Source organism: Pangasianodon hypophthalmus, chromosome 3 (assembly GCF_027358585.1).
Source record: "Pangasianodon hypophthalmus isolate fPanHyp1 chromosome 3, fPanHyp1.pri, whole genome shotgun sequence".
Classification (NCBI taxonomy): Eukaryota; Metazoa; Chordata; class Actinopteri; order Siluriformes; family Pangasiidae; genus Pangasianodon; species Pangasianodon hypophthalmus.
Genome location: NC_069712.1, coordinates 10,834,575 through 10,860,271, shown reverse-complemented (window position 1 = coordinate 10,860,271; position 25,697 = coordinate 10,834,575). Strand labels below are relative to the sequence as shown.

General features: G+C 38.5%; 2 protein-coding genes across 3 annotated transcripts; both read right to left on the bottom strand.

Moving 5' to 3' along the window:
• Positions 1–95: 95 nt before the first annotated feature.
• si:dkey-191g9.7 (uncharacterized) lies at positions 96–7,683 on the bottom strand. Of its 2 annotated transcripts, none has more exons than XM_026932587.3 (3): positions 7,538–7,683; positions 4,065–4,665; positions 96–2,619 (listed from the first exon to the last, which is right to left on the bottom strand). In XM_026932587.3, the coding sequence occupies exon 3, from the start codon at positions 2,611–2,613 to the stop codon at positions 1,207–1,209; it is 1,407 nt and encodes a 468-aa protein (XP_026788388.3). In that variant the 5' UTR covers positions 2,614–2,619; positions 4,065–4,665; positions 7,538–7,683; the 3' UTR covers positions 96–1,206. The 2 variants fall into 2 exon arrangements, with proteins under 2 accessions (XP_026788388.3, XP_053088246.1); XM_053232271.1 differs by having other exon boundaries at positions 4,065–4,209.
• A 3,793-nt stretch (positions 7,684–11,476) lies between these two features.
• On the bottom strand, positions 11,477–22,167 carry si:dkey-191g9.5 (rap1 GTPase-GDP dissociation stimulator 1). Its single transcript, XM_026933156.3, has 14 exons — positions 21,822–22,167; positions 20,501–20,605; positions 18,818–18,940; positions 18,105–18,230; positions 17,766–17,894; positions 17,469–17,594; positions 17,033–17,176; positions 16,511–16,642; positions 15,890–16,024; positions 15,357–15,482; positions 13,813–13,952; positions 13,402–13,528; positions 13,032–13,160; positions 11,477–12,525 (listed from the first exon to the last, which is right to left on the bottom strand). Exons 1-14 carry the CDS (start codon positions 21,832–21,834, stop codon positions 12,398–12,400), a joined length of 1,683 nt encoding a protein of 560 aa, XP_026788957.2. The 5' UTR covers positions 21,835–22,167; the 3' UTR covers positions 11,477–12,397.
• Positions 22,168–25,697: the final 3,530 nt, after the last annotated feature.

The following is a 25,697-nucleotide window of genomic DNA, read 5'->3' as shown; positions in this document are numbered from 1 at the left end:
AAAATTTATATATATATATATATATATATATATATATATATATATATATACACACATATATATATATATATATATATATATATATATAATGTATTACTTTTCTATATTATTCTATTATGTTTATTCTGCACTACTGTTGGTTTTTTAAAAACATGATTTAATGATACACAAGTGAGAGCCTACGTCTACAGAAGAACTGCACCAAGTTCTCCAAGATGCTTAGAATAGCCAAGCAGCAGATTTCCAGCATGACAATGTATCTAAGAGAACTGATGCAGGCTGAAAAAAGGGTGGCCATAAAAATAATTGGTTTGATTTCAGAGGTGTTTCACTCAAGTCAGCAGATACCAACTAAGGTGCAACAGAGATACAGAGATCTTACTTTGACCACTGGGTTCTCTTGAACCTTCATTATTTCAAGTCTTAATCCTCTGTTCTTTATTAATTCTTTATTAATCTAAAGACATAATGTTAAAAGCTTGCTTCAGACATTTCTTAGAACACTCTAGAATAACAGAGACTCTTTATTGGATATTGTATTGCTACATAGGGTTTTTTAGCATGCCCCTTCTCAAACATGTAAGGAAGCACAGGGTCAAAGCTCAGTATCAGCTTCTTGGGTACCCTTGGAAACATTAGGGATTAAGGGCCTTGTTCTTTAGGATGGGCCCGTTCTTTGACAGGATTGGTCCAACTACAAAGTCACTCTTGTCACCCTCTGCCAGTTCTGGGACTTAAACTAACAACTTTAACTAATTAGTTACGTTGACCATAGCCTGTGACCCTACTTAAGCATTATCAGCTGAGTTGTTTAACTTTACTGGGGGAGTCAACAGGTGTCAGATGGTCTCAGGCTCACAGCTGGGTTTGTGCTTTCTGTCTTATCTGTTGCTGTCTTAGTACTCCCGAAAGCTATTACCCTGCTGCTTAAGAATGACAGGATATTTTATGTACTGCAGTAAGAAATAAAGTGCTCCACGGATAGACGGACAAACGGGTGGAATTACATACCAAACAAATAGCCCTTAAGGTCAATCTAAAGTTTTCCTAAGCAATGTACAAGGTTCTGAAACTGAAAGGAAGACTTAGGCACATGTTCTCTCTCATCCAGTGTTGTACTTCAAATATAAGCCTCTTCATACATTGTCTACAAGTTCTGAGAAATCGATGATGCTGGAAAATACAAAACCCAGGTAGTTTTGGTAGTTAGTCCACTGCAGTAGAGGTGCGGCTACAACAGACTGAAGGACGAAGAGCTGCCATTACTCCCCTCCTCCTCTTACTCTCCTTTTTGTCATTTCCCAGCTGTGAGGTGGATGTGTTCTGCTGTGAGAACCTTGCTGTTCTTCCTGCGGTCTCCTTGATCTGCAGCTCCAAGTGCCTTTGAATAGCCAAGCCCAGTTCCTCAGGGTCCACCGAGGCACCATAGACTTCCCATGTCATTCCTTCTGAGTCCCACTTCACATCCTTTACTGGAGTTTTCAGTTGCTCTGTAAGCTTGTCATTTCCATTCTCCCTCTCGTCCAGAAGGCACACCTTTGGGAAGACATGTTGAGGTGACCTTTCTGAGTCCTGACCCACTTGCACCCCTATGTCCTTCAGGTCCCTGCAAGATGTCATAGTCCCTGCATCTCTCATGTTTTTAACCTCTTTCACCAATTGCTGCTGACTTCCAGCCTGGAGCAAAGGACCAGGCCACTTACAGTCCAGGCTGCAGCAGTGGACTAGTCTTTTAGAATCCAGTCTTGTCTCACTGATGGAGGAAACGAGTGGGGGAAGCGATAACAAGGTTGGTCCTGCTTTCTGCCCCTTGCAGTCTCCCTCCATGTTCATTAGTCGTGGTACAAGTTGGGCAGGAGCAGGTATGGGCTGTGGGTGACAGTAAGCAGCGAACGTGTCCTCAACAGCTCCATGATGGTGCAGGCTGCAGCAAGCAGCCTTTTCAAACCTAGAGGGTTTAATGTTCCTGGCAAACTCTCCTGATACTTGAGCACAGCCAGAAGTGCAAACTTGAACAGAGCTTGGCTGGATTGGGCTGCTTGTTGCTCTGAAGAAAGTGGTGACACTACTGCTTTGCTGTGTATGCATGGCCTCCTTACAAACTAAGAATGGAATGGGTGCTTCTTGGTTCTTATTCAGAGAAGTAGGCTCAATTGTTTCACTTTGAAGAGGATGAATAGGGTCCTTTTGCTGTATTTGAAGGGTATCTGAGTGGCTCCTCTGAAAATATTGCTTGTTTGGGGACAGGTTCTCTTCTCCTAGGTCTCTGTGTAATGAAGAGGCTTTCTCTATGAGGACCAGTGATGCATGTTCATTCTGATGGTTCATACCAGAAGCCATCCGGGCACCTGCTTCATCAGATATGTGAACCTCCGCAATACTGTGGGGACATGGGACATTGTGAAGGCATTTGTCTTTTTCTTTTATATGCCCTCTGTCTTCCAGGATATTTTCTGAACATGGTACTTCACTAGAACTCTTCTGTAGCTCCTCAGGCGTGATGTCCTTCAGTTCAGCAGAAAGTGGAATAATAATGTCATTAGTGACAGTTGAGTTGGATGGGATGGTGCTCCCGGGTGGGAGTTCAGGCACAGGGCACCCAATCTCTGCCATTGAAAACTGAAACAAGATAGAATAATAGTATCTGTTACTGGTTACCAATATTTTTAATAATTTATCCAAATCACAGAATACTCATGCAAAGCTCATAATACCAGCACTGTGTAGGAAACACTACACACATTCTTACTGCATATGGTGAGAAATTCTTTTGATAGGCAAATTAAATACAAATGCAGATGAGACATACTGTATTTATAAATGATTCTATAACCAATATATCCTTCAGGTCAAAATGAAAACAGCTTTTTCATATGCTTTCTATGTAACTTACAGTTCATTCAATTTATTAAATGGCCAAAGGCTGATTATTAAAATAGTTTATTTTAAATGATTTGGAGTGTTTTTACTTATAGGGTTAAACTCTGCATTGTTACTGGATTTTGTACACTTCAATTTGTGTTTGAAGATTAGAGACGTAAGATTAGTTCTGAATTACCCGTCATAAGAGCCAAAAAGAAATTCAGAATTGTATTCTTGCCTTCAGAAAGTGATACAAAGACCAGTGTACACCCAGGGAGTATATGTAAGACGAAAATAAACTCTTAAAGGTTCTTCAGACGCTTAACAGTTATAGCTTTCTGTATGGGTTGTACATGGGCTTTTTTCTAAAAGGAAAACTGTTGTAGGATTCTACATAAAACCTTTAAGCTTGTTCCCAGAAGGACAAACCGAAGAACCCATTAGGGCAGTTAAATGTAAAATATAATACATAAACACGTAATCACTAAATATGTACAATAAGAACAATAAAATTAAGAAAGGATTACACATATTTCTATAATATGTATAGAGAAACAATCTAAGATAAGACATTAAACTTATAATGCATATTAAATTTAAGATGAAGTGTTCAATTTACCCAACAGAAGATTAGACTGAATAAAACATTGCGAAAAAAATCAAAAGGGGCTCCTTACTTATTACATTTTTCTTAAATCATTCCTTTTACATCATGAGATGGCAAACGTACAACATGCCCCAGCCAACACATAAGAATCTGGTTCCATTCACTGTCACGCTCTATGTGATTAAGTGCCTGCATGGCCTCAAGTGGAATGGTTACTCAGTGAAAATCAACTGACTTTAGGGGGCAAAGTGTTTTTGAGGTCAATAAGCTAATTTAGTTGAATTTCACGGGCCTGCCAGCTTGATTGCCTCAACTGTTTGGGATGATCATGCAAAACCTCATTCAAACACATGATACAAATAATATCTGCTGAGAGTAATTGTATTATTTATCTCCAAAGGGCATGGCAAGGTCTGTAGAATATACTCACTCAGGACCTGCGCATGCATTATTCATCCATAAGATATAAAAATATCTAACAATGCAAGGTCCCTTCCACACGCAGAAACCACAAACACAGAGGTACCAGTCAGTTTTCCAATTATCCCATTTCAGAGTTTTATTACACAGCACACTTATGATAAATAATCCTTACCCTGTGATGAGAGTCGCAGATGGAATTTGTATTCTCTTCTTGATCTTTCTGTGTGCACTGCCTTTTCCCCAGCTCTCTCTGTCTCCCTGTCTTTCCCTCCTTTCTCTAATGTCGGCGTGCAGTCATCCCAGTGTCTGTGCGGGACCTTGAAAGGGAACAGGCAACAGCAGTGGTGTCTCTTTTCCCCATACACATCCACAGGTGAACCCCTCCTCCCCTCTTTCACTTAGTCACTCTGTCAGACCCCACCCCTCCTGGGCCAGAATCTCCTCCTTCTCCTCCTCCTCCAGCTCCTCTAACGCTTCTCCAGCAATGAGAAAGATGAAGGGATCCTTGGGATAATCTCGTCTTTCATCTGATTACAAGCCTGCCTCAAATGCAGATCTTTAAATCCCTAGCCCACAGTGGGTTTGTGTGTTTGGGTGTGTGTGTGTGTGTGTGAGAGAGAGAGAGAGAGAGAGAGGGAGATAGGGAAGAGAGAGAGGGAGTGGTGTTTCTATGTAGTGAAGGGGGTGAGGGGGCTGGACATGGAGATGAAGAGGGCATACAGTGAAGGACAGAATGATAGTTAGACAGTCAACCTCAGTGTGCCTTTATCAACCTGTAAAGAAGTGAGAGATAAAATTATTGCACAATTTAAACACAGCATTTTATTTGGCATCCAGTTTGTTATTGGCTCTCCCGCAATCCCAACACATTATGTGTGAGAATGCAAAGACGCTGCAGGCTTCTTCCTCTTACACCTATTTCGTCTCACAACCTCTAGCAGCACACTCAGCTCTCGCCATCACTCTCTCACTGTTGCTATGGCAACATCATTGCTCAATGGGATGGCTGATTCCTGTTTTGTCTCTTTTTTTGACTCTCTGCAAGACACAGCTGAAAAAATACACGAGTATCCACTCACACTTGGCATGTAATCACAGAAATTTTAAACCATTTATAACAGGGAGAGTGCTGGGTAAAAGACACAAAAAAGAATGTGAATGCGTCAACTGCAGTCACACCTTCTTGATATGGATATTTGGACAGGGCCCATAATATTTGTTACTATACACACATAACTAATGAACAGAGTCTCTATAGCTTTGGCATGTTATTTGGGTCATAACTGAAAAGTTATCATCTTTTTCCTATTAGTGATTAATCACAGTGGAAATGAACTTAGCAAAGTACAAACACTTCTGAATTAAATCTTAAAAGAAAATGCATTGCACCACATAAGATTTGGACTGTTGCAGATATGTAAAGTGCTTGCAAATTATGTTTTCTTGTAAAATATGACAGAACAATGACAACAATGAAAAAAGCTGAAATGGGCCATAATATATACTGACTGCTCAGAGCAAAAGTTTGGTTTTAAGTTCGAAAGATTGTTGGCAATCAGGAAATTTACCCCTACAATTAGGCAAAAATAAGAGCAATATTAAAAAACCATTATAATGCAATATGTAAATATAAACAAATGTGCATTTCTGCTATAAAGTGCTTCCATTCTTGGGCTGATTACCATGTTTACTCACAATAACTACATAACATACAGTATTACTGGCTTTAGATCTTATGCTTTCAGGTGGGCTAGGTACCAGGCTGTCAGTTCAGTTCACTTTTCAATTTAGCCAGCTTGGTGTCCATAACTGTATATGGTACAATGCTGCTGAAGCATCACTGACACAATATGAAGAACAGTAATATGAAAAACAGCAGCAAATGTCAATTAATAATATTAATATTGATAATAGCAGATATCAATAATAACAATCAATGATAATACTAATAGTAGTAGTCATAATGATCATACATTAGGAATAATAAAAATAACAGTAAAAACAACAGCAGTAATAACAGATTTGTAATAACAGCATATGGGGTAGAAGTTGGGGTGAATGTTGGGGATTTGGTAGGAGTGGGGATGTGTCTGAATCCCAGACAGTGTTTTGCAGCGATTTTTGATGTGTATCTTTCCCTGAGGAAAGCTGTCATTTTTTCCAATGAGGTGATGTTGCTGAATTTTAGGATCAGAGTTTGAAATCTAAAGGCAGAAATTTACGTGATTTTGGATTTTACATGGTAGAGGAGGAAGTGCTGTTTCTCTAGCTGCCTTTTTAATGGTGAGACTGTGAGCACTGAACTATTATCTGTAAAGTATCTGTCCCTGCTTTGTATTGAGGAGATACTCATCCAATTCTTACTCTCTGTTTAGGGCCTGATAGCACTCTAGTTTATTCTCACTTGCTGTCTTTATATCCATGATGGCTCTGTTGAAAAGATCACAGAACAATCTGAGCCACCTCCACCTCTGGCAAAACCAATATCAACATCAACTTTATGTATGGATTTTAATACAGCTAATTGTTATATATAGAAATTATAGATTTTTTCCCTTGTGATATGTTTTAAATGCTGTGATCTGCATCTGGCCTTTTGATAGTGCGTAGCCTACCATCTTTTATCCTCCACTCTTCTGCAGTGTTCAGAACAGCTGGATATACAGCTAGCACTGAACAAAGAGCAATTGGATATCTTCACTTAAACAGCCAAATTGACATTGCTGAGTAGTGTTACATAAATAGCAGACATCTACAAAACTGTGTTGTAAGAAAAAGAACAGCACTTATAACATTGCTCTTGAGTTCAGGAAAGTACTCTCTTCTTCCTACAGCTGCCTAAGAGGCTGTCTCCAGAGCCAGTAACTCAAACGCATCTTTGGACCAAAATAACAAAAGTTGCCAAAAAAGTGAACCAAACAGGGTCTTAAGTGACTTATTTAGAACTCATGCGAATGTAAATGCGCCTGCAGGTTCTTGCTGTGTCAGTAAGTTTATATTTGAAGAGGACCATATTCCCAGCACTTCCTTCTGTTTTACAAACATCAGTGTTTGAGCTAACAATTCTTTCTGAAATGTCTGGCTGTATTTCTGGTTTTAAATGTATACAGGCCAAAACAGAGAACGTCCGTGGTACTGTATAACTAAATTATTGCATCACACCATGTCTAATAAAACAATTTATGATCTGCTGTGTTTACAGAGAATAAAAGTGCTGAGGTGAAGACTAGACTGAAGAAGTACTGTGATATACAAAAGAATGAGTGTATATTTATTCCTTGTGTTCTTTAACCCATAAATGTTCTGATCACAGACATTTAAAGTGGCAAAAATATATAATTAAATCCAGACAGCATGTTATACAGTACTTTCTCTTTTTTATTATTCTGACTTTGAAAAAAGTTATACCCTAATTGGCAATGTTGGCACTGATAGCAAACAAATATTCCACCTTGTATACTATTTCACACTTTCACTGACATAGTTCACTCCAGACAGAACTCCAGACAAGTAGCATACTGACGCAAGCACAAAGTCCCTGCGCCATTTTTCATATCTTTACCACAATATCAGCATGCTGTAAGTGTGTAGTTGGAGCAGTGTGTCTGAGTTTTCATATTATATAGGTGAAAATGTTCTCCTTACCACTGTTGAAAGATATTCCTAGTATTTCTGCAGTGTGTACAGTATGCCTTTTTCAAAATCACTGCACTTTTCACTCTAAATGGCACTCCTTCAAACAGGTGAGCCTCGTCCGTTCCAAAGGGTAATGTTCCTCTCTCTCTCTTTCACCTCCAGCAAGGATTTTTCTCAGAGCCTTTTTCACATGACATAGTGCAGCCACACCCACACAGCCATGTGAGTGTGTTCACAGTCTTACCTGTACAGGTGGGTTTTTTCACAAGCACCTGTAGAGGCAATTTCATATTTAGTCCATCTTTAGTTCACGTTTTGTAATGAGGCTTTACCGATAGTCAGAGGTCATTAACTAAAGTACCTTTTGGATGGCAAATCTGATCAAAAATGATATTTTTATTTACTGTGTAGATGTTTAGCTCTGGTTGCTTATTCAACAAAATACACAATTTACAATAAATGCAATAAATAAAAAGTATATTAAACAATAAATAAAAAGTATATTTCTTTTTTCATTCATTTCTATTGTTTAATTTTAGTTTGTTTGAATTTACAAATTTAGACTCATGATAAAATTATGATTGATCAAAATCTTGAGCTTATGGAACATATGCATACACTATAGCATGTTAGTGAATCTGCACTTGTAATAATACTCCAGAAAAGTTTTATTTTATTTTCATAACCAACAAAAAACTATGAATGTGTACCAAAAACTATACAGTTATGAGATGGAGTGGAATAACCAGTCCAGCTGCTTCCCGAAGTTAGAAATGACAACACCCAATACATCCTGAACACAAACAGTAGCATCGTAATATTTACTGTAGGTTCACAGTCCTTCAGTGATATTAACAAACTACAGCAAATTAATTTATAATTCTGGTACAGGTTGTGCTGTACAGGGTTGTGTATAATGAAAGCACAGGAAACCGAACTCTGGGCCTGTGGCCCATTTTCCCATCATCCCACAGAGAGTGTCCATATGCTACATTCAGCCCACCCTCAACAGAACCATGTCCCATACTCACAAAATGGTAACAGAGTCCTCAGTCACCGGTAAGAAAACGATTCTGCATTATTTGAATTAAGTGAGATTTTAGTCCTTTGGAAAAGGACATAAAACACTGACTATAAGTTTAAAGTGCTTAAAGATCCACTTGTAAATCACATACATATGATCACATATAAAAGCCGTGTGAAGGTGCATTTCACCGTGTGAATTCAAGTAAGCATATGACATCATGTGAATAATATGTGATTGCACATGAAAAAGAATTATTCATGTGGAAAATGCTTAACCCACCTCCTTTATGCCAGACAATAATTGTAAACAAATTTGGACTTAGTTATTACTCTTTTTCAGCTGATGACTGCCTGAAATGTGACCTCTGGAAAATGCATAATTTCTGTTTTTTTGTTTTTTTTTTGAGGGGGTTGTTTTAAGCCTTCATTCCTGTCTTCAATAGCTGGCCTGGTAGAGTTTAGATTGCAAGATGTTTTTGTCGTGGAATAAACACCATATAAAGTAATATGCTTCATACTGTTCTCAAATAATTCTAGTCCTGTGTCTGCAATGGTCCCTATAAACATGAGTATATAAGAATCCTATACCTGCTCTGGTACATCATTTGTCCTGTGTATTGTGAGATAATGTGAGTGCACTCACATTATGCTCTATACTATACTATGTAAAAAAAAAAAAGTGCACTACATAGTGACTAGGATACAGTTTTAAAATTGTATATTTTTAGTTCAGATATTTTATTTTCAGACAGCTGGTTAAAAAAGAGCTGAACAGCCATCTGTCCTATTACTCATCCACAGAAATGCAGGGATTATGTAAGAAGAGGAATGTGTGCTTCACCCAATATAGATGTAAATACTTTCCAATTAAAGCCTATAATCTGTGCATTAAACTCATACCTGTTTAATGTTAAATTCAATGTACACTCTTAGAAAAAAATAGCACTAGCAACTGTTCCTTTCTCTGTTGATGGTACATTCCAGAGTACATCTTTTGTATCTTTAGTATTTTTCTTTCATCTGCATGTAAACTCAATAAATGAACAACAGTGGTCTTTAAGATTCCATTACATACATTAAATCATTTATAAATTGCAATTTATAAATGATTTAATGTATGTAATGGAATCTTAAAGACCACTGTTGTTCATTTATTGAGTTTACATGCAGATGAAAGAAAAATACTAAAGATACAATGATTGCATTCTTGAGGACACTACCCCAGTGATTAAAAAATGTACAGTACAATACTGTTTCTTTTTTTTTTTTAATTCTAGTGAACAAAGCATGGAGAAAATTTTGGACATCAAGGGTTGCTGCTGTCTCCATCTAGTGGCTAGCTAGAACCTGAAATGTAAAATATATGGCTACTGAAGTGCTTTATATCACCACCTTTGATTTCTACAATATCGTCTTGGCACAAAGAACTGACATTTGTCAGACCTAAAAGAAGGACCTAGAAAATTGCCAAGACTTGATTTGAATATGAAAAAAGTGCAATAGGCTACATAACCTTATATAATTTTAAATACATGCCAGAGGGGATGCCAGTGCATCACAAGGCATCACACACTCCTTACTTTTTTCTTTGTTTTTGGTTTGGGGGGGGGCGAGGGGTGAAAGGAAACCAGAGAACCCAGAGGAAACCCACATAGTCATGGGGAGAACATGCAAAACTTAGACAGTAACCTGAGCTCAGGATCTCTGTAGCATGGAGCTGTGAGGCAGCAATGCTACCCACTGCACCACCCTCAAGGCCTATGTTATTAAATAAGAAAATTCAAGAAACATTTCAAACACACCTTATTTATTTTAGAGTTCAACTACCACCAGGTTTAAAGTCATGAGAAATTTCACATCTTACTCATTTCATTCATTCATTCATCTTCAGTAATTGCTTTATTCTGGTCAGTGGGTCTGGAGCCTATCCCAGGAACACTGGACATGAGGCAGAAATACAGCCTGGATGGAACCTCAGTCCACAGGGCACCATGCACACGCATAATCACACCGAGTGGCAATTTATCATAGCTAATCCACCTACTGGCTTGTTTTTGAGAGGTGGGAAGAAACTGGAGAACCTGGAGGAAACCTACTCAGACACAAGAAGAGGAGCTGAGCTAAGGCTTGAACCAGAAACTCTGGAGTTGTGACGTGGAAACGTTACCTGCTGCACCACCCTTCATATATCGTTATATACATCATGTATTGTAGAAATGTAGAAAAGTATTGTGTGATATATATATATATATATATATACATACATACATACATACATACATACATATATATATATATATATATATATACATACATACATACATATATATATATATATATATATATATATATATATATATATATCACAATACTTTATATTGTAGAAATGTAGAAAAGTATTGTGTGATATATATATATATATATATATATCACGATACTTTTCTACACCACTGCCTAAACCTGTGAAGCTTTCTATTCTTAACAGGCTTGTGTTTTGCTTAAAGAAAAGCAGCATGCCAGTTCAGCTGTTTCACTTTTATTGCCAGACACAAGCTCTTCTGGTGCACTTTTCAACACCAGAAACAGTCCATTTACAAGTCTTCTCAACAGGCTACAGTGGCAGTATCAACGACGGACAGAGATTGTGCAATTTACGTTATCTAGCGGTGAGGAACTTGACAAATTGACTGTAATGAATTGCTGTTGAGAGGGTGGGTGATGCAGTGGGGGAAGATGTGTCACACAAAAGCTTTCCTAATCACAGTCCCTGAGATTCATAGCCTTCAGCTGATCCTGTTTTATCAGCGAGTTCTTCTCCACTCATCATCTGCCTAGAATAGCAATTGTAAATTTACTTCTTCCCAGCTGTGATTTTTTTTTGTGAAGAATTAAGAATGCATTAGTGACACAGTTAGACACATATACAGTGCAGAGATTTGTATTAACCCACAGCACAGTCACACTTAAAAACACATCAATGATTGCGCATTTGCTATTTTGATATTAGAGAATCTCAAACACAGCTCTTGATATATTTCTTGGTATTGCTAATACATACATGGACTTTCCTTGTATTCATGGTTAGCTAATAGAATGATCAACATGATCAAAGTATTTGCATTTTAAAAAACCCTCTATTAATACTAATACAACCAGCTATGTTATAATTATAATATAACGACTAAATAATTATTGCAAATTGAAATCCTTTTCTCAGGCAAGAACTATAATCACATTCCACATTATGTAAATGTAGGAATAAGTAAGTCCATGTGCTTCTCTTAATGAAGAGTATGGTTAATGTAGTGTAGGACTGACAGAGTGTTATATTTACACAAAATTAGCACCCGCTCAAACAAAATGAAACATATTCCATTTTCTAGGCAATCACTAATTACCAGTCAGAGCAAATTAGCCTGTACTAAATCTAAGGCTCATATAATTGGGCAGAACACTATGATTCTATATGTATTTATATTAGAGCATCTCTTATTTTTAGATTGCTAATTTCCTCTTCAGAGAGTTCAGATAATGAAATAGACTTTAGAGAGAACTGTGCTTTTATACAGGAGATGGTAAGTTCTAACTGTACTATATATCCTCAAGGTTATCACAGGTCAGCTAATAGGAAATGAACCATAGAATGATACTTTATTTATGAGCCAATTAAGCTCCTCTGCCAGAATGGCATCGCCCCGCTTCCTACTGAGCTCACAGACAGATTGCTTCAGATTGCTTCAGTCTCACAGAATACAGGACTGGGTTGATGAGATGTGTATGAAGTGGACACGCAGTGTGCTTCTAGTCAGCAGTCCCATCAATCAGAGAGTTTTGACAGGTGCTCTAGCTAGTCTCAGAGAGTACGCCCATTACTGTGACTGCCTGCGAGGCCAGCTTGGTGCTGGTGTGACTGGAAAGCTTGGACAGGCTGTCCTTCAGGTTCAGAGCATCCATCTGTTCCTTCAGCATGCCTGAGAGAGAGAGAGAGACAAATGGCATTCTCTGGCTAAATGAGATGTAAATGAGAGCTGGGATTTGAATGGGACTTCAGATATTATTTTAGATTCATGGACAGCCATTTACTAGAAATAAACCTTTAACCTTTGCTTAAAAAGTAAAGATGATGACTTTACACTGAAGTTCTGTGCATCTAGTAAATGCTTTATATAAGTGTTTTGCATTAAAATATGTCTTAACATACATTCAGCAAATGTTTGCATACTCCTAGTACAAAATGAAGGATACAAAGACATTTAATTTATAGCAACAAGACACACAAATTTCTGTACATGAAGTCCAGACAGTCCTACAAACATTAAATATATCTTCATTTCATCTGGCAATGTTAAGTGAGTTAACTAGCCTTAAGCAAACAGCTCACTCCCTGAATCTTTGAATCTCAAAATCCCCCTCAGCCTGCTTTGCTGCACAATTTTGTATGTGTTATTTATAGTGAGAGGACTTTAGTGTTACTCACTGGAGTTGGCCAGACTGCAAATGAGCCCTAATGTGCTAAATTTGACTTCCACTGCGCCTACAGGGTCATCCAGCATCTTCTTCAGGGTGGATAGCAGATTAGCATGACTGAACGGTTCTTCCACCACATCTGGGTAAACACACACACACACACACACACAAAGAGAACAAGTATGGGCTATGAGAAGAAGACAATCCATTTTCATACTCATTCAGACTCTTTGCAACTAACAGTCATAACACACTGAACAGAACAAAGAAATGCATGAATAAAATAGAGAATAGTCCTTATTTGTAGTCATTCTGTATTGTTACAAAGCAGTAAATGCAGTATTCATATTTTGAAATGGTTCGAAATGGTTGGACTGTACCAATATCTATTGCAGAGGCGATGGCTAGAGCAACCAACGCCTCATTCTGCATAATGACATGTTCACTGGTTGCCATAGAGATCAGGTGTTGGACCCCATCTGCCTTGATGACAGCACGGATGACTTCCTGTCAGGACACCGAATCAATATTGTAGAAGTTACATGACATTATATCGGGTGTCTCAGAATCCTATGCATGAAACATTTGGATACATCTTTACGTGGGCGTTATGTCTGTTTTTTTGTTTTGTTGTTTTGTTTCTTATATAAACTCAGTTTGTGCTTAGCCTAGTAATTTTTAAGGTGCAGTTAGTAATATGTAAATAAATAAATAAATAACTTACAGAACTATTGGTGGATTCTGTGATTAGTGTGTGTGTGTATGTGTGTGTGTGTGTATGAGTAACTCACTGAGGAGCGACTGTGTCTGATAAGTGCTGCTAAAAGCCGATTGGCCTCCCCTCTGACACCAGCATGGTCTTTCGCTTCACACCACTCCATAACCCGTGCCAATAACATGTCATCCTTGCCCAAAACTGTAGCTGCTTCATCTAACACACACACAGAAGAAAGATAGAGAGAAAGTACATGTGAGTGAGTGGTGTACTTGTGAGAGGTTTTCTTCTCCCACTGTATTTATCACTATTGCAAAGTGCAGTAGATACTTGAATGTAAGTAGTAATTTGCAAGACATGGAGTCTGTGTGTGCACAATGTATTCTATTGTCTGTTATTGTGCTTCTGGAGGCTGTTACAAGCCTGTGAAGGTAATAATATACTTTGAAAAGAACCTAATTATAGGCATTAGAATAACAATTTTAACACAAGTCTTGTCTCTAGGATAAGGAAGGATAATTCACAAGATTTAATGTGCTTTTGTATATGCATTATTATGCATGGAAGGTTTTTGAAATGTTTACGTGGCTTAAATGTCAACAGCTTACATCTACTAACACTGTGAGTCTCCACAACAAATACAGAAATTTGATACCAAAAGTAAATTTAATTAAAGAAAAGAAAATACAAGTACTAAATGACAAAATCAGGTCTGTGTTTTTCTGGGTATTTGTGCTCAACTTTTTTATTTACTTTTAATTTTATGTTTCATTTTAAAGATGCAGTTTAAATTATGAAAGTCTTCCTAGACATTTAGTAATCATATATAATCAATCAAAGATACAGTGTTCAAAAAAACTGGATTTACAATATTGACATGCAATGTATGGCACTATGTTTCTCTAAGACCTCTGCTTATATTTTTCTAGCCCATAACCTAGCTCCACTCCTGTTGGAAGAGATGCTCAACTCTGACTCTTGTCCCTAAAAGGCCCATGAGGTATTCGCATACTGCATTCGACTTACCTCGGAAGTGGGAAGTCAGAACTCTAAATTACATCATTTTCAACCTCCATCCGTCCATCTTTTGTTAGCAACAAGCTAGTCAGCTAATTCTGAGGGGTGATGTATATTTACCTCTTCAAAACAGTGAACGGTGTAGTCTATGTTATATACTTAACAAACTAATATGTCTGTCTGTTGATTGATCTAATAGTAAATACTTGTACATACAGCATAATTTTTTTAGATTTTCACTGTTCATGTTGTAAGCAGTCATGTTGATCTGACATCACTTGCTGAACTCAGGGTTAAGGAGACTGTCCCGAGTCCCCAAGTAGGAATTCAGAGATGGGGCATTTTCTTTGTTTTTTTGGTTAGTTAGAGGTTGGAAATTACAAGTTACAATCTTTAGTCGAATGCAGCAGTAAGTTTCAACAGAGTGGGTGGGGATGCATTGTGGGAAGAGGAAGACTTGTCAGTGTGACACGCAAATATACAAACCATTCCTTTAATTTGTATTCATAGCCATTTTTGACTGATAAAGGCTTATAAAAAAATTATAAAATTCAAATAACTTTTTAGTTTGAGTGTACGCTACATTTTGTATTCACTCCTGACCTTGGCCGTCCACCATCATACGCAGAGTCCCCAGGAGCTTGAACTGGACAGGAGGCATGTCGGAGCGCAGCAGAGTCCTGATCCGCTGAATCACTCCATCCTCCAGCATGCGCACTTTATTAGATGCTACAACAGCATGAGAAAGAGTGTGTCTTTAAGCCTGTGGTCAGATCTCAGGGTGAGTGAGATTAGATTGATTAGGTTGAGAAGAGTGCAGTTTGAAAATCAGCTAATCAGTCTTTTATTTCCAATAATTAAGGATTTGTACAATTAATGAGGAAGTGCTGCTTGCATAGTATGACTAGAGGAAAATATATTTCTCGTCTATTATTCTGAATGTTGATCATTGACAAAAGTGAAACAGCCCAAAACAGAAGGATTATGAAATGGTACAGTAAAATTTTGTCTATGCAGCAAAACACTACAAGAGTCATTAGTTACCTGTATAAATTCACTTCTCTTGGGGTGTTCGTTTGTGTCCAGCTGGACAGAAAAAAAATGTAAATGTGGCTAGGTAGTAACTTGTTTGATACCTGGTATAGCAAGATTTCTGAGAGCACTAAGGCCTGCATGCTGCACTGACACATCTCCCTCATCTACATGATGCTCCAGCAGATCCAGAATATATGGAACAACCCCCAGTTCCATCATCTTGACACAATTACTGTCTGAAAGATAAAGCAGCAATAGTAGAGACATTGTAAGTGTCAGGAATAACAGAGACTGAATGGAGGCATTTTGCCATTGTAAATGTGACATTCACACCACAAGCGTTGTACAGGGGTGGGATCTGTGCAATGGTAGGCTGTAGCAGCTGCACTTTCCATAGTGCTTTCTACAAGAATTTTCACTTCAACCCTAAAATGTGATGTACAATTTTATTAGAACAATATATCCATACCGCAAACACACCACAAATGTACATGCCTTTGTGTCCATGAGTGATTTAGCAAAATCTTAGCTAGCAAGTTAAAATAAATAATGTTATCTAGAGGAGCTGCATTTGTTTGTCAATTAACATTAAAATGTTCTGAAATAATGTGAATCTACATATAGTACAGAATTCTTTTTTCAGTGTTTAAAGTTCAAAGATTATGGATAGAGCAAATACATACAGACTTTTTATATCACAGAAACCTTCTCGATTTGCTCACCATTCCTGGCAAAGTTGGCAATTGCCAGTGCACCAGACAGTTGAAGCTGGATGTTAGAGGACTGAAGCCAGGACAAAACATCCTGATACACACCCCCTGTTCCCTCTCCAAAACATTTCTGCATGGATTCATCTAGAAGACAGTTTTTAAAAATCAGATGTAGATACTACAATATTTGTTTCATTATTGCTTCAGCATATAACATGGCATTATTATCATGTTTTTATGCCTTGCATTTGACTGACTCATATTAATAACCAATAACTGTAATGTTCCAGACAAACATGACATAGTTGCCATTCGTTGTAATTAACATACACAGTGTAACTCTAACATGGAATTAAAGGGTTTGAATATTGATGGTAAAATTATGGAACGCATCAGTATCTATTGCATGTTTACTTTTGATAGTAAATTTAAAGCAAGTCCCAGGACAAGTGTATCTGTGATATTGGTTCAGCTTAATGTTTCTGTATTTAAAAAAATTTTGGTGAAGTGAAAGCGCTTTCAGGTCAAACTTACCTCCCAGTAGCAATGTCACTATGAGGTTGGACGCTATTTTTATACTACACAGGTCATGAGGGTCGGAGTCACCCTGCAATCCTCGAATCATTTCAGAGAGGGCTTCAGGCACCCCACCCTCTACAAACTGGAGCTTCAGTGCATCTGAAGCACAAATACACAAACATATACACACAAACACATTTACAGTAGTACTGACCAAGAGTTTGGATGATGATGATGATGATGATGATTATTATTATTATTATTATTATTATTATTATTATTATTGTATGTGCACTACACATATAGTATATACATCTTTACTTCTTTCTCGTTTCTTCTCCTGTAAAACTTCTATGTTCTATCTTGATCTCACTTTTCAGGAATAGGTTAACAACCATAAATAAAGGCACATCTGCTTTTGCACGTTTGCTGAGCTGTGAGTCTGGCTCACCACTCTCTCCCAGTGATCCCAACACCTCCAGAATAAGATGGCGGCGCTCTGCATCTGGTGCACGCTTCAGCTGGGAGGTCAGAACATCTGCCAGCCCGACTTCTGCCAAAGCTTCTCTCGCTGCATCTGAGCATGACCAGAGAATAAGCCACCATTAGCTCCACCTTACATCACAACTATGCTGTTCATCCATTTATAGCCCATCATGTGAACGAAAAAGTGTAGTACATATATATATGAGTGAAGATCAAGACCATGTTGGTTAACTTAGAGCAGTGCATCTGCTGTGTTTCTCACCCATATCAGCAAGGTTACACAGGGCCAGTAGGCAGACATTGACTAATGGATCATTCTCTGGGTACTGGTGCATAATGGCCACCAGTCTGGGGATAACACCATTCTTCACCAACTGTGTCTGTTGCACAGCTGAGGGTGGGATACAGAGACAGAAAGAGAGATCAGTAGGAAAGAAAATGGGAGGTGATAAATAAAACAAGAGAAATCAAGTACAAGAAAGACGGGATTGAACAAATGACATTTGCAATGTAAAATGTATTGGGTGTTTGTCTGCAGTGAATGCTTGTCTTTGTCCACTCCTGAACAAAAGGCTGTTGGCTCAGGAGCTGTTGCTCTCACTGTTGTCGAAGCAGATGCGTCCGATGGCACGGCCGGTGTGCAGCAGCAGCTCCTGGTCTGGGCTGTTCAGTAAAGGCACCAGAGCAGCCACCAGGCCTGCCTGGATACACCGCTCCCTTACAGCAGCTATAACACCAAAACATACATCAGGCATTAGAGAAGACTTAGGTCACGTGGTAGCTCAGTGGTTAAGACGTTAGACTTCTGATCGGAAGGTTGAGAGTTTGAATCCCAGCACCAGCGAGCTGCTGCTGCTGGGCCCTTGAGCAAGGCCCTTAACCCTCAACTGCTCAGTTGTATAAATGAGATAATTGTAAGCAGCTCTGGATGAGGGTGATAATGCCATAAATGTAAGACTAAACACAAATGAAGCCACGTTTTAAAGCCATAGTATTTATTTAGACATTGCAAGGACTGATCTCTTGATATCAAAGAGATGTTTGTGAGAGAAGGAGTTTTGTCTCCTTTGCTATTCAAGCAAGGCAAACGGGCTTCCAAACTCTTCAATACACTGCCTATGGTCAACGGTTTGAATTTCAGCAAAACAGCATCTTGGTTCCTTCGATGCAGCTTCAATGTGGCTTCACAGATCCTCAATTGAGAGTTTACTGTTCTAAAGTTATAGGTTGTGTTTCTTCACCTCATACAACAAGCCAAAGATGGAAATGTATTATTTATTAATAATAATGAATGTTGCTAGTTGTTCCTGTTACCTTCTCTGGCCATTTCAGCCACCAACAGCGTCACTTGTGATCTGAGGGAGCCCTTCTGTCTCAGAGTCTGGGCCAGCGTGGGCAGTATTCCACTGGAGGCTATCTGCTCTGCAGCACCCGTTTCTAGAGAGAGAGCAGAATATTTTGTGCGTTTTCATAAGTCTGTATGTGGTGTGTGTGCATCTAGATGGCTGTGTGTTTTAAGTGTGTACTTGCAGAGACTGAGGGAAAGCCTTGTAAGTAGGCTTAGGTGCTCAGCATGTCCTCTCCTACCCAATTAAATCAATAACTTTCCTTTCTCTAAATTTCCTGTGCTTATCCCATCTCTTTTATCTGCTCTAGCCCTTGCTCCACGTGGCTGCCCTGACTCCTGATTCTGGTAGTAGCTTCTCAGCAGGATATTGACACACTGTCAATGATGGGAGAATTTTCTCAACCTTAAACTGAGGGGAATCTTTAATTTGAGTGGGCGTCCCAACTGAAAAACTCCATCCAGTCGAGGAGGCAGGTCACGCTGTCAGATCAGGCTGTGCTGCCATAGCAACATCTGCATTGTGTTCTTTTGGGGGAGTCTGGTTTTTCCATTTTTAGACGCATTGCCAACTAAAATTACGAAGAATCTGACAAGCAGTAACAACAAATTAATTTTAACCAGAGAAGAGTAGAAGGAGAAGAGGAGGGAGCAAGCAAGAGTTTACAGGTAATTAAGCTCTCCCATTTTTCTCTTACAGTTCTTCTCTGCCTTTTTCTTATTCTTATTTCTGATGGTTTATCCTCTGTCTTCCAATCAGTCTGCCTTCCTTTTCTGCTAATTTGTGTCTCTGTTAAAAGAATAAGAAAAAACTTAGATTAGTTTTTCACTTTCTCTTGAGTCTCTTGTTCTACAGTACTTCATCTTATTCTCTCTCTGACATGTACAAGTAGATTACCTGTCTCTTGTATATAGCTGGCTTTTTGCTACCTACAATAGTGGATTGCAATCTACCACACATTAGCTAATGGGAGCATTAGAGTATAGCAGGTGTGGTGCTAAATACTGCACACACATAAACATATAATTACTTGTTATTACAAGAAGACACTGGTGTTACTGGTGTCATTGTGGTTGGATGGATGGATGGATAGATGAATGGATGGTTGGATGGATGGATGGATTGATGGATGGACAGCAAGGTTTAAGATGGGCAAACGAATTCATGGAGTGATAGATGAAGCTTGGATATATGAATAAATGGACAACAGGCTTTAGGCTAGATGGATGAATGGTTAGATGGACAGCTAGGATTAGGATGGATGAATGAATGGATGGACAGCAGTTTAGAATGGATGGATGGATGGATGGATAGATGGATGGATGGGTCAATGGATGAGTCGATCGATCAATTGATAGATTGATGTATGAATATATGGGCAACAGTGTTTAGGATGGGTGGATGGATTAATGGAGGGATAGATAATGAAAGGATTTATGGATAAAGGGAAATATGCTTGAGAATAGGTGGATGGATTGATGGATGGATGGATAGATGGACAGCCAGATTTAGGATGGATGGATGCATGGATGATGCTTAGACAAATGGATAAATGGACAATAGGCTTTAGGATGGATGGAGGGGTAGCTGGATAGTTGGATGTATTTATGGTTGAATGGATGTATAGATGGATATGAATATGGAGACTCACTCTTCTCCAGTAAGGCGTTCAGTAGCGTGTCAATATGAGGCTTTAGTTCCTCCTCTACAAGTTCAGTGCTCACACTGATGGCATTCAGAGCTCCAGTCAGAGCATCTGAAACATGGACACAATATCAGAAAGGAAACCATTCAGTTATACTGGGGCAAAGACTTCTACACACTGTTAATGGAAGTTTTTTAGTGGCATGACACAGTATCAAAATTATTCTTCAGTTAAGAGACATTCACAGAGAGACACTGTGTATAGAATTACTGTTACACATATATCATACATAAATTAATATTTTGAGTACTAAGGAACTGAAGCAGATCCAGAATCTATTTTTTATTTCATCACAGGCAATGAGTTACACTCAAATGTTACATAAGATACTGCCCAGTTAAGTCCTTTTTTATGTTGGACCTTTTGTTATGCAGAACACAAGAGTATCTGTGTGGCAGGATTTATGTGTATGACTGTGTATTTTCACTTACATGGTTCATTCAAGCAAGAACTTTAAGAAGTGAATTAATAAGCCATTTGCTCTGTTCCTCTGTATACAATGCACTGCAATGCATTCCCAGTTCTCTGCCTTTCATTTGTTACTAGATATTAATCAATGCACCTTTTCTATTTCCAGAGAGCACTAAAATGGAGACAGAATTAAATGAAAGAAAGGGATGGAGAGAAGTTGGTTATATTTACGAATACTAAAGCCTTATTTGATCACGTCTTTTGTCCTGAAGGCAAACCCAGCATATAATACAGACAGAGCTGAGGAGAGAGAGAGAGAATATCTGCAAGAGGGAGAGTAATCACCCTGATAATCCCTGGTAAGAAGAGTGAAAATAGAAATCCAGAGTGCTGGGCTATTTGGACACAGCCAAATTATAACCGTGGGCTCTTAGTATAAATATCTATCAATCCGCCATGGCTAGACACTAACACAGATCAGAGAACTATGAGAATCTGCAGAATTAAGAATCTTAGACAATTAAAAACTGAGTGGCAGCGATTCCCTGGGGTTCTCATTAGCTCCGGCAGCTTGCATGGCAGCATGAAACACCTTAAACAGTCACACAGGGGCTTAGTCCCAATTCACTCTGGGGCGTGGTGCTAGGGACTTCATCACGTCCACTTGTGGAGCTCATCACATCTCAGAGCCCAGGCTTAAATATGGTCAGGTGAGGCAGAAGGTAAATACAAGCATCTCTGGGATGCAGCTATCCTTTCTCATAACACAAAGCATCATATCGACATCCTGAGGCACATAAGCTCTTACTCATATCAGGACAGATTGGTATAAAACTGATGGGTTTTAGGTACTTACCAATATCTGCCATGGTGTATGGTAGTCTGGGTGTTCCTTGGTGTCTCCCTGTCTCTACCCCTGCCTCTAGCCGCAGCTCCGTGTGGATTGTGCGTGTTTGTGTGTGTGACGACAGAGGCACCCCTCCTTCAGGCAGGACAGCAGTCTCCAGCCTTGAGAGCGTCTTGAGTCAGCACCTGGCTTTGGACACTCTTACTGGTCCATTCCATTGATGAATAAATGCGCATTCTTACATCACATCGCACGCTCTATGCCTTTAATCTCTCCCCCTTTCCATGCTTTTATACCATTTTTTATTCACCATCCCTCTTCCACACACAGGCACTCTCTCTCCCACTCTTTAACAATCCCTCCCCCTCCACCCTCGTCCTCTCATTCGAAGACAGGCTCTCCCACCCTCTCACGCTCCTCATGATACGCTCTAAATCCTAAAGCTGCCCAAAGCTCATCAGTCGACAATTAGCCTGCGGGTGACGCTGGATCTGACACACAGCCTTTACACTCTCAGCAGTGATCCTTATTACTGATTCATTTCCCTGCATTTTTTTTCTCTATTGCAAAACATTAGCAGTTATAGCAGCCCAGAGAATGACTCCTACCTGTCCCAGAATAGTAAAAAATAGTAGAGTAAATTTTAAGTCTGACATAACATATCGTGAAACATTATTATTAAATATATTAAGAAAAAATGCTTCTACAGACCAGGAGCACTGAGGGATCATACATTTTCTAGCAAGCCTACATTCTGTTTGGTACATTTTCTAATTATTAGTTGGTGCCAAATAACAAGAAAATGGTTATAAATGTGAGGCTACCTGGGAAAACCCTTCACATGGTGTAATTTTGACATTTTCTACTATATGTTTCAGATTTTCCTGAACTGAAATATATGACCTTTTGTATTTATCTCAAACAGTATTACAGTTTTAGCATTTTAAGTCTGCTTTCCCCCAAAAGAGAAAGTGAACAGGGAGAAAATGGTCTTGTTATTAGGTTTTTTATTTTAACATTTTAAAAACTTTGCCCACTGCATTGCTCTTCTCTGTTTTGATGACGATGTGACAGTGCAGGAGCTTATGTCCATTCAGTTATAGCCTGTGACTATCCAATCAAAGCCTGATATTCACTGTGTGAGGAAATCACACTTATTTAACAAGGTTTTAGTCATCTTTAGATAGAGCGACTGCATTTTCTGCTGAGGTTGTTAAACCGCCTCCTTATCAAACATGACCTTTGCAGTCAAGGCGAGGGTAGAAATTAGTTTACATAAAAACATTTCCTCCCATCATTTTAGTAAAATATATTAATGTTTTCTTAACATACAGATGTCAAAGTACATTATTATACAAGGAAAAAAAATTGGTCAAAACTTGATTGTTTTTTGTCATATTTGGCTGTTTTTCAGAATATAGCCACAGTGACATATTTTCCCAACGGGTTTTCCCAGACCACCTCATATTCTAACAATAAATTATTCTGATGTAGGTAACTTACTAGTGATTGTTACTAGGGATAGATGATATAACAATTTCTAGTGTGTACTGCAATAAATTATGCCACAGTGCACTTTTTGAGAATACAGCGGATAATGTCATAAACTTTTAAACCCTTCAAACCCTGTTTCAGAAGGTATTTGGAGGCTAAGAACCCTTAATTACCCAATGTACCTTTGAAGAACCCTTTTTTCTAGGAGTATACTTTTACAACACTGGCTATTACCATGGTAAAGTTTCTTTCCTCACCAGTTGTTTCCTCTTGTTCCCTTTTAAATAATTTCTTTTATATAAATTCTTTTATTCATCATTGAACTTTTTTAATGTGGCACCACTGGCACCACCTTCTTAACAAATTTCAGCAAAACTAAATGTCATGAGCAGCATAGAGAATAGGTATATTACATTGGGGTGCTGGAATTTTAAGTAGCTTACATGACATGACATCTGTTTAATTGCTGCAGTTGCAATTAAATGAATCGTGGAAGTCAGTGGTCCTGCAGCACCCTCAGCAACCCCACTTCCTACGCCTTTCTGTGGGTGTTAATTCAGCAATACAAAAAGAAACTATGATAAGATATTCTTTCATTTCTGTTAATATAAATGCAGCTTCAATTAAAATTATATTTGCATTTTTCATTGATTCTTTTAAAGGGGCAATAGTTGATTTTTTTTATTTCTTACTAATAACCTGAAAGATATGTAGAACATGATAAAAAAAATGTTTAAGGCCATGACCTTAGCTGAAGTGTAATAAGTGGCTGTGAGAACCCATTTGGAAAACTAATTTCCGGTCCAGAATGCTTGTTTGTGTTCAGATGGGCCTCTTGTCAATCAGACATTCTGCTCTAGAGGTCACCGTACATCCTGGGGGTGGAGCTTCGTGAACCAGGTCGGGAAGCAGGGTGGGCTCAAGGAGTAAAAGAAACTCATTCAAATGTTGAACCCACCTACTTAACCATTAGTGACCTAATCTTGGAAGAAAATATACAAATCTCACCTAATGCACCTTTAAGCATCGCAGTTATGCTAATTTGTCTTTAAATCTCTTAAATCAGTCATTATACTTTTGTATGCTCTGATGAATTTGATATTTCATAGTAGAAAGCAAGCAAACAACCTCTTAAGTACATTAAGATTCAATATGTATATGCAAAATCCATGCATTCATCCATGATGGGTTTCTTTCATGTTGGGCCTCTGTACTATATGTCCAGTCGGTGGCAGATACATTCTTTATTAATGTTGGTACAAAAAATTCAAAAGATTTGGTACAAAGGTTCTGATTAAACAGGGTGGTAGGTTAGTTGATTACCCTAACTTTCTCTAGTGTATGTACAGTGGATATAAAAGGTCTACATACCCCTGTTAAATTGCAGGCTTTTGTGACATAAAAAAAATGAAACCTAGATAAAGCATGTGAGATCTTTTTCTACATTTAATGTCATATAGCAACCAACAAAATTCAAGTGAAAAACAAAAGAAACATTGTCTACTTTGTGCCAAAGTAGATTGGAATATGGAGCTATCTATGAATCCCTGTGTCTTGACTAGACCGCCAGTCCCAGCTGAAGAGAAACAGCACCATAGCATTGATGCTGCCACCACCATGCTTCACTGTTGGTATGGTGTTCTTTCTATCCCTGCAGCTCCTGTCAATTTTGCAGTAGGTCTCTTGGCAGCCTTTCATAAAATTTGAATGGACATCCTGTTCTTGGTAATGACATTGTGGTTCCCCATTTTTTCCTCTTCCTGTGTGTTCCCTGGTACATCTATTGTTTTGGAAATTCTTTTGTACCCCTCTCCTTATTGATACCTTTCAACAGTGAGATCCCCTAGAAGCTTCGTAAGCTCTTTGTGGACCATGGCTTCAGCAGTTGGATGAAACCAAGATGATGTCAAGAAAATCCTACAGAAACAGCTGATCTTCATTTGGGGTTAATCAGAATCGCTTCATTAATGACAGGTGTATGATAATTACTTTTAAACATGAGTTTGAATGCGATTGGTTAATTCTGAGCACAGTCACATGGCCCATTATAAAAGGGTGGGTGTGTTTATGCAAGCAAGTTATTAAGGGTTTTTTTCCGAAAATGTTTCTATTAGGTTTTCACTTGAATTTTGCTCTATCATATTAAAGGTGGAAAAAGATCCAACAGGATTTATCTTGATTTCATTTTTACATCAGAAAAACCTGCAATTTTAACAGGTGTGACTATTTTGTTGGCTGTTTATATCCACTGTATCTATAACTGAGGGAAGGAGAACAAACATGATCAACAGGTGACGCCATCACAACCACTCTCCATCTGGCCCTCACCCACCTGGACAATAAAGACACATATGTTCAAATGCTGTTCATAGACTTCAGTTCAGCATTCAA

Coding starts and splice junctions, on each gene's coding strand:
- si:dkey-191g9.7 (XM_026932587.3), bottom strand. CDS start 2,613: ATGGCAGAGATTGGGTGCCCTGTGCCTGAACTCCCACCCGGGAGCACC.
- si:dkey-191g9.5 (XM_026933156.3), bottom strand. Junction 18,231..18,817: donor GGCTGAAATGGCCAGAGAAG/GTAACAGGAACA, acceptor TTGGTGTTATAG/CTGCTGTAAGGGAGCGGTGT. Junction 12,526..13,031: donor TTGCAGTCTGGCCAACTCCA/GTGAGTAACACT, acceptor TCTCTCTCTCAG/GCATGCTGAAGGAACAGATG.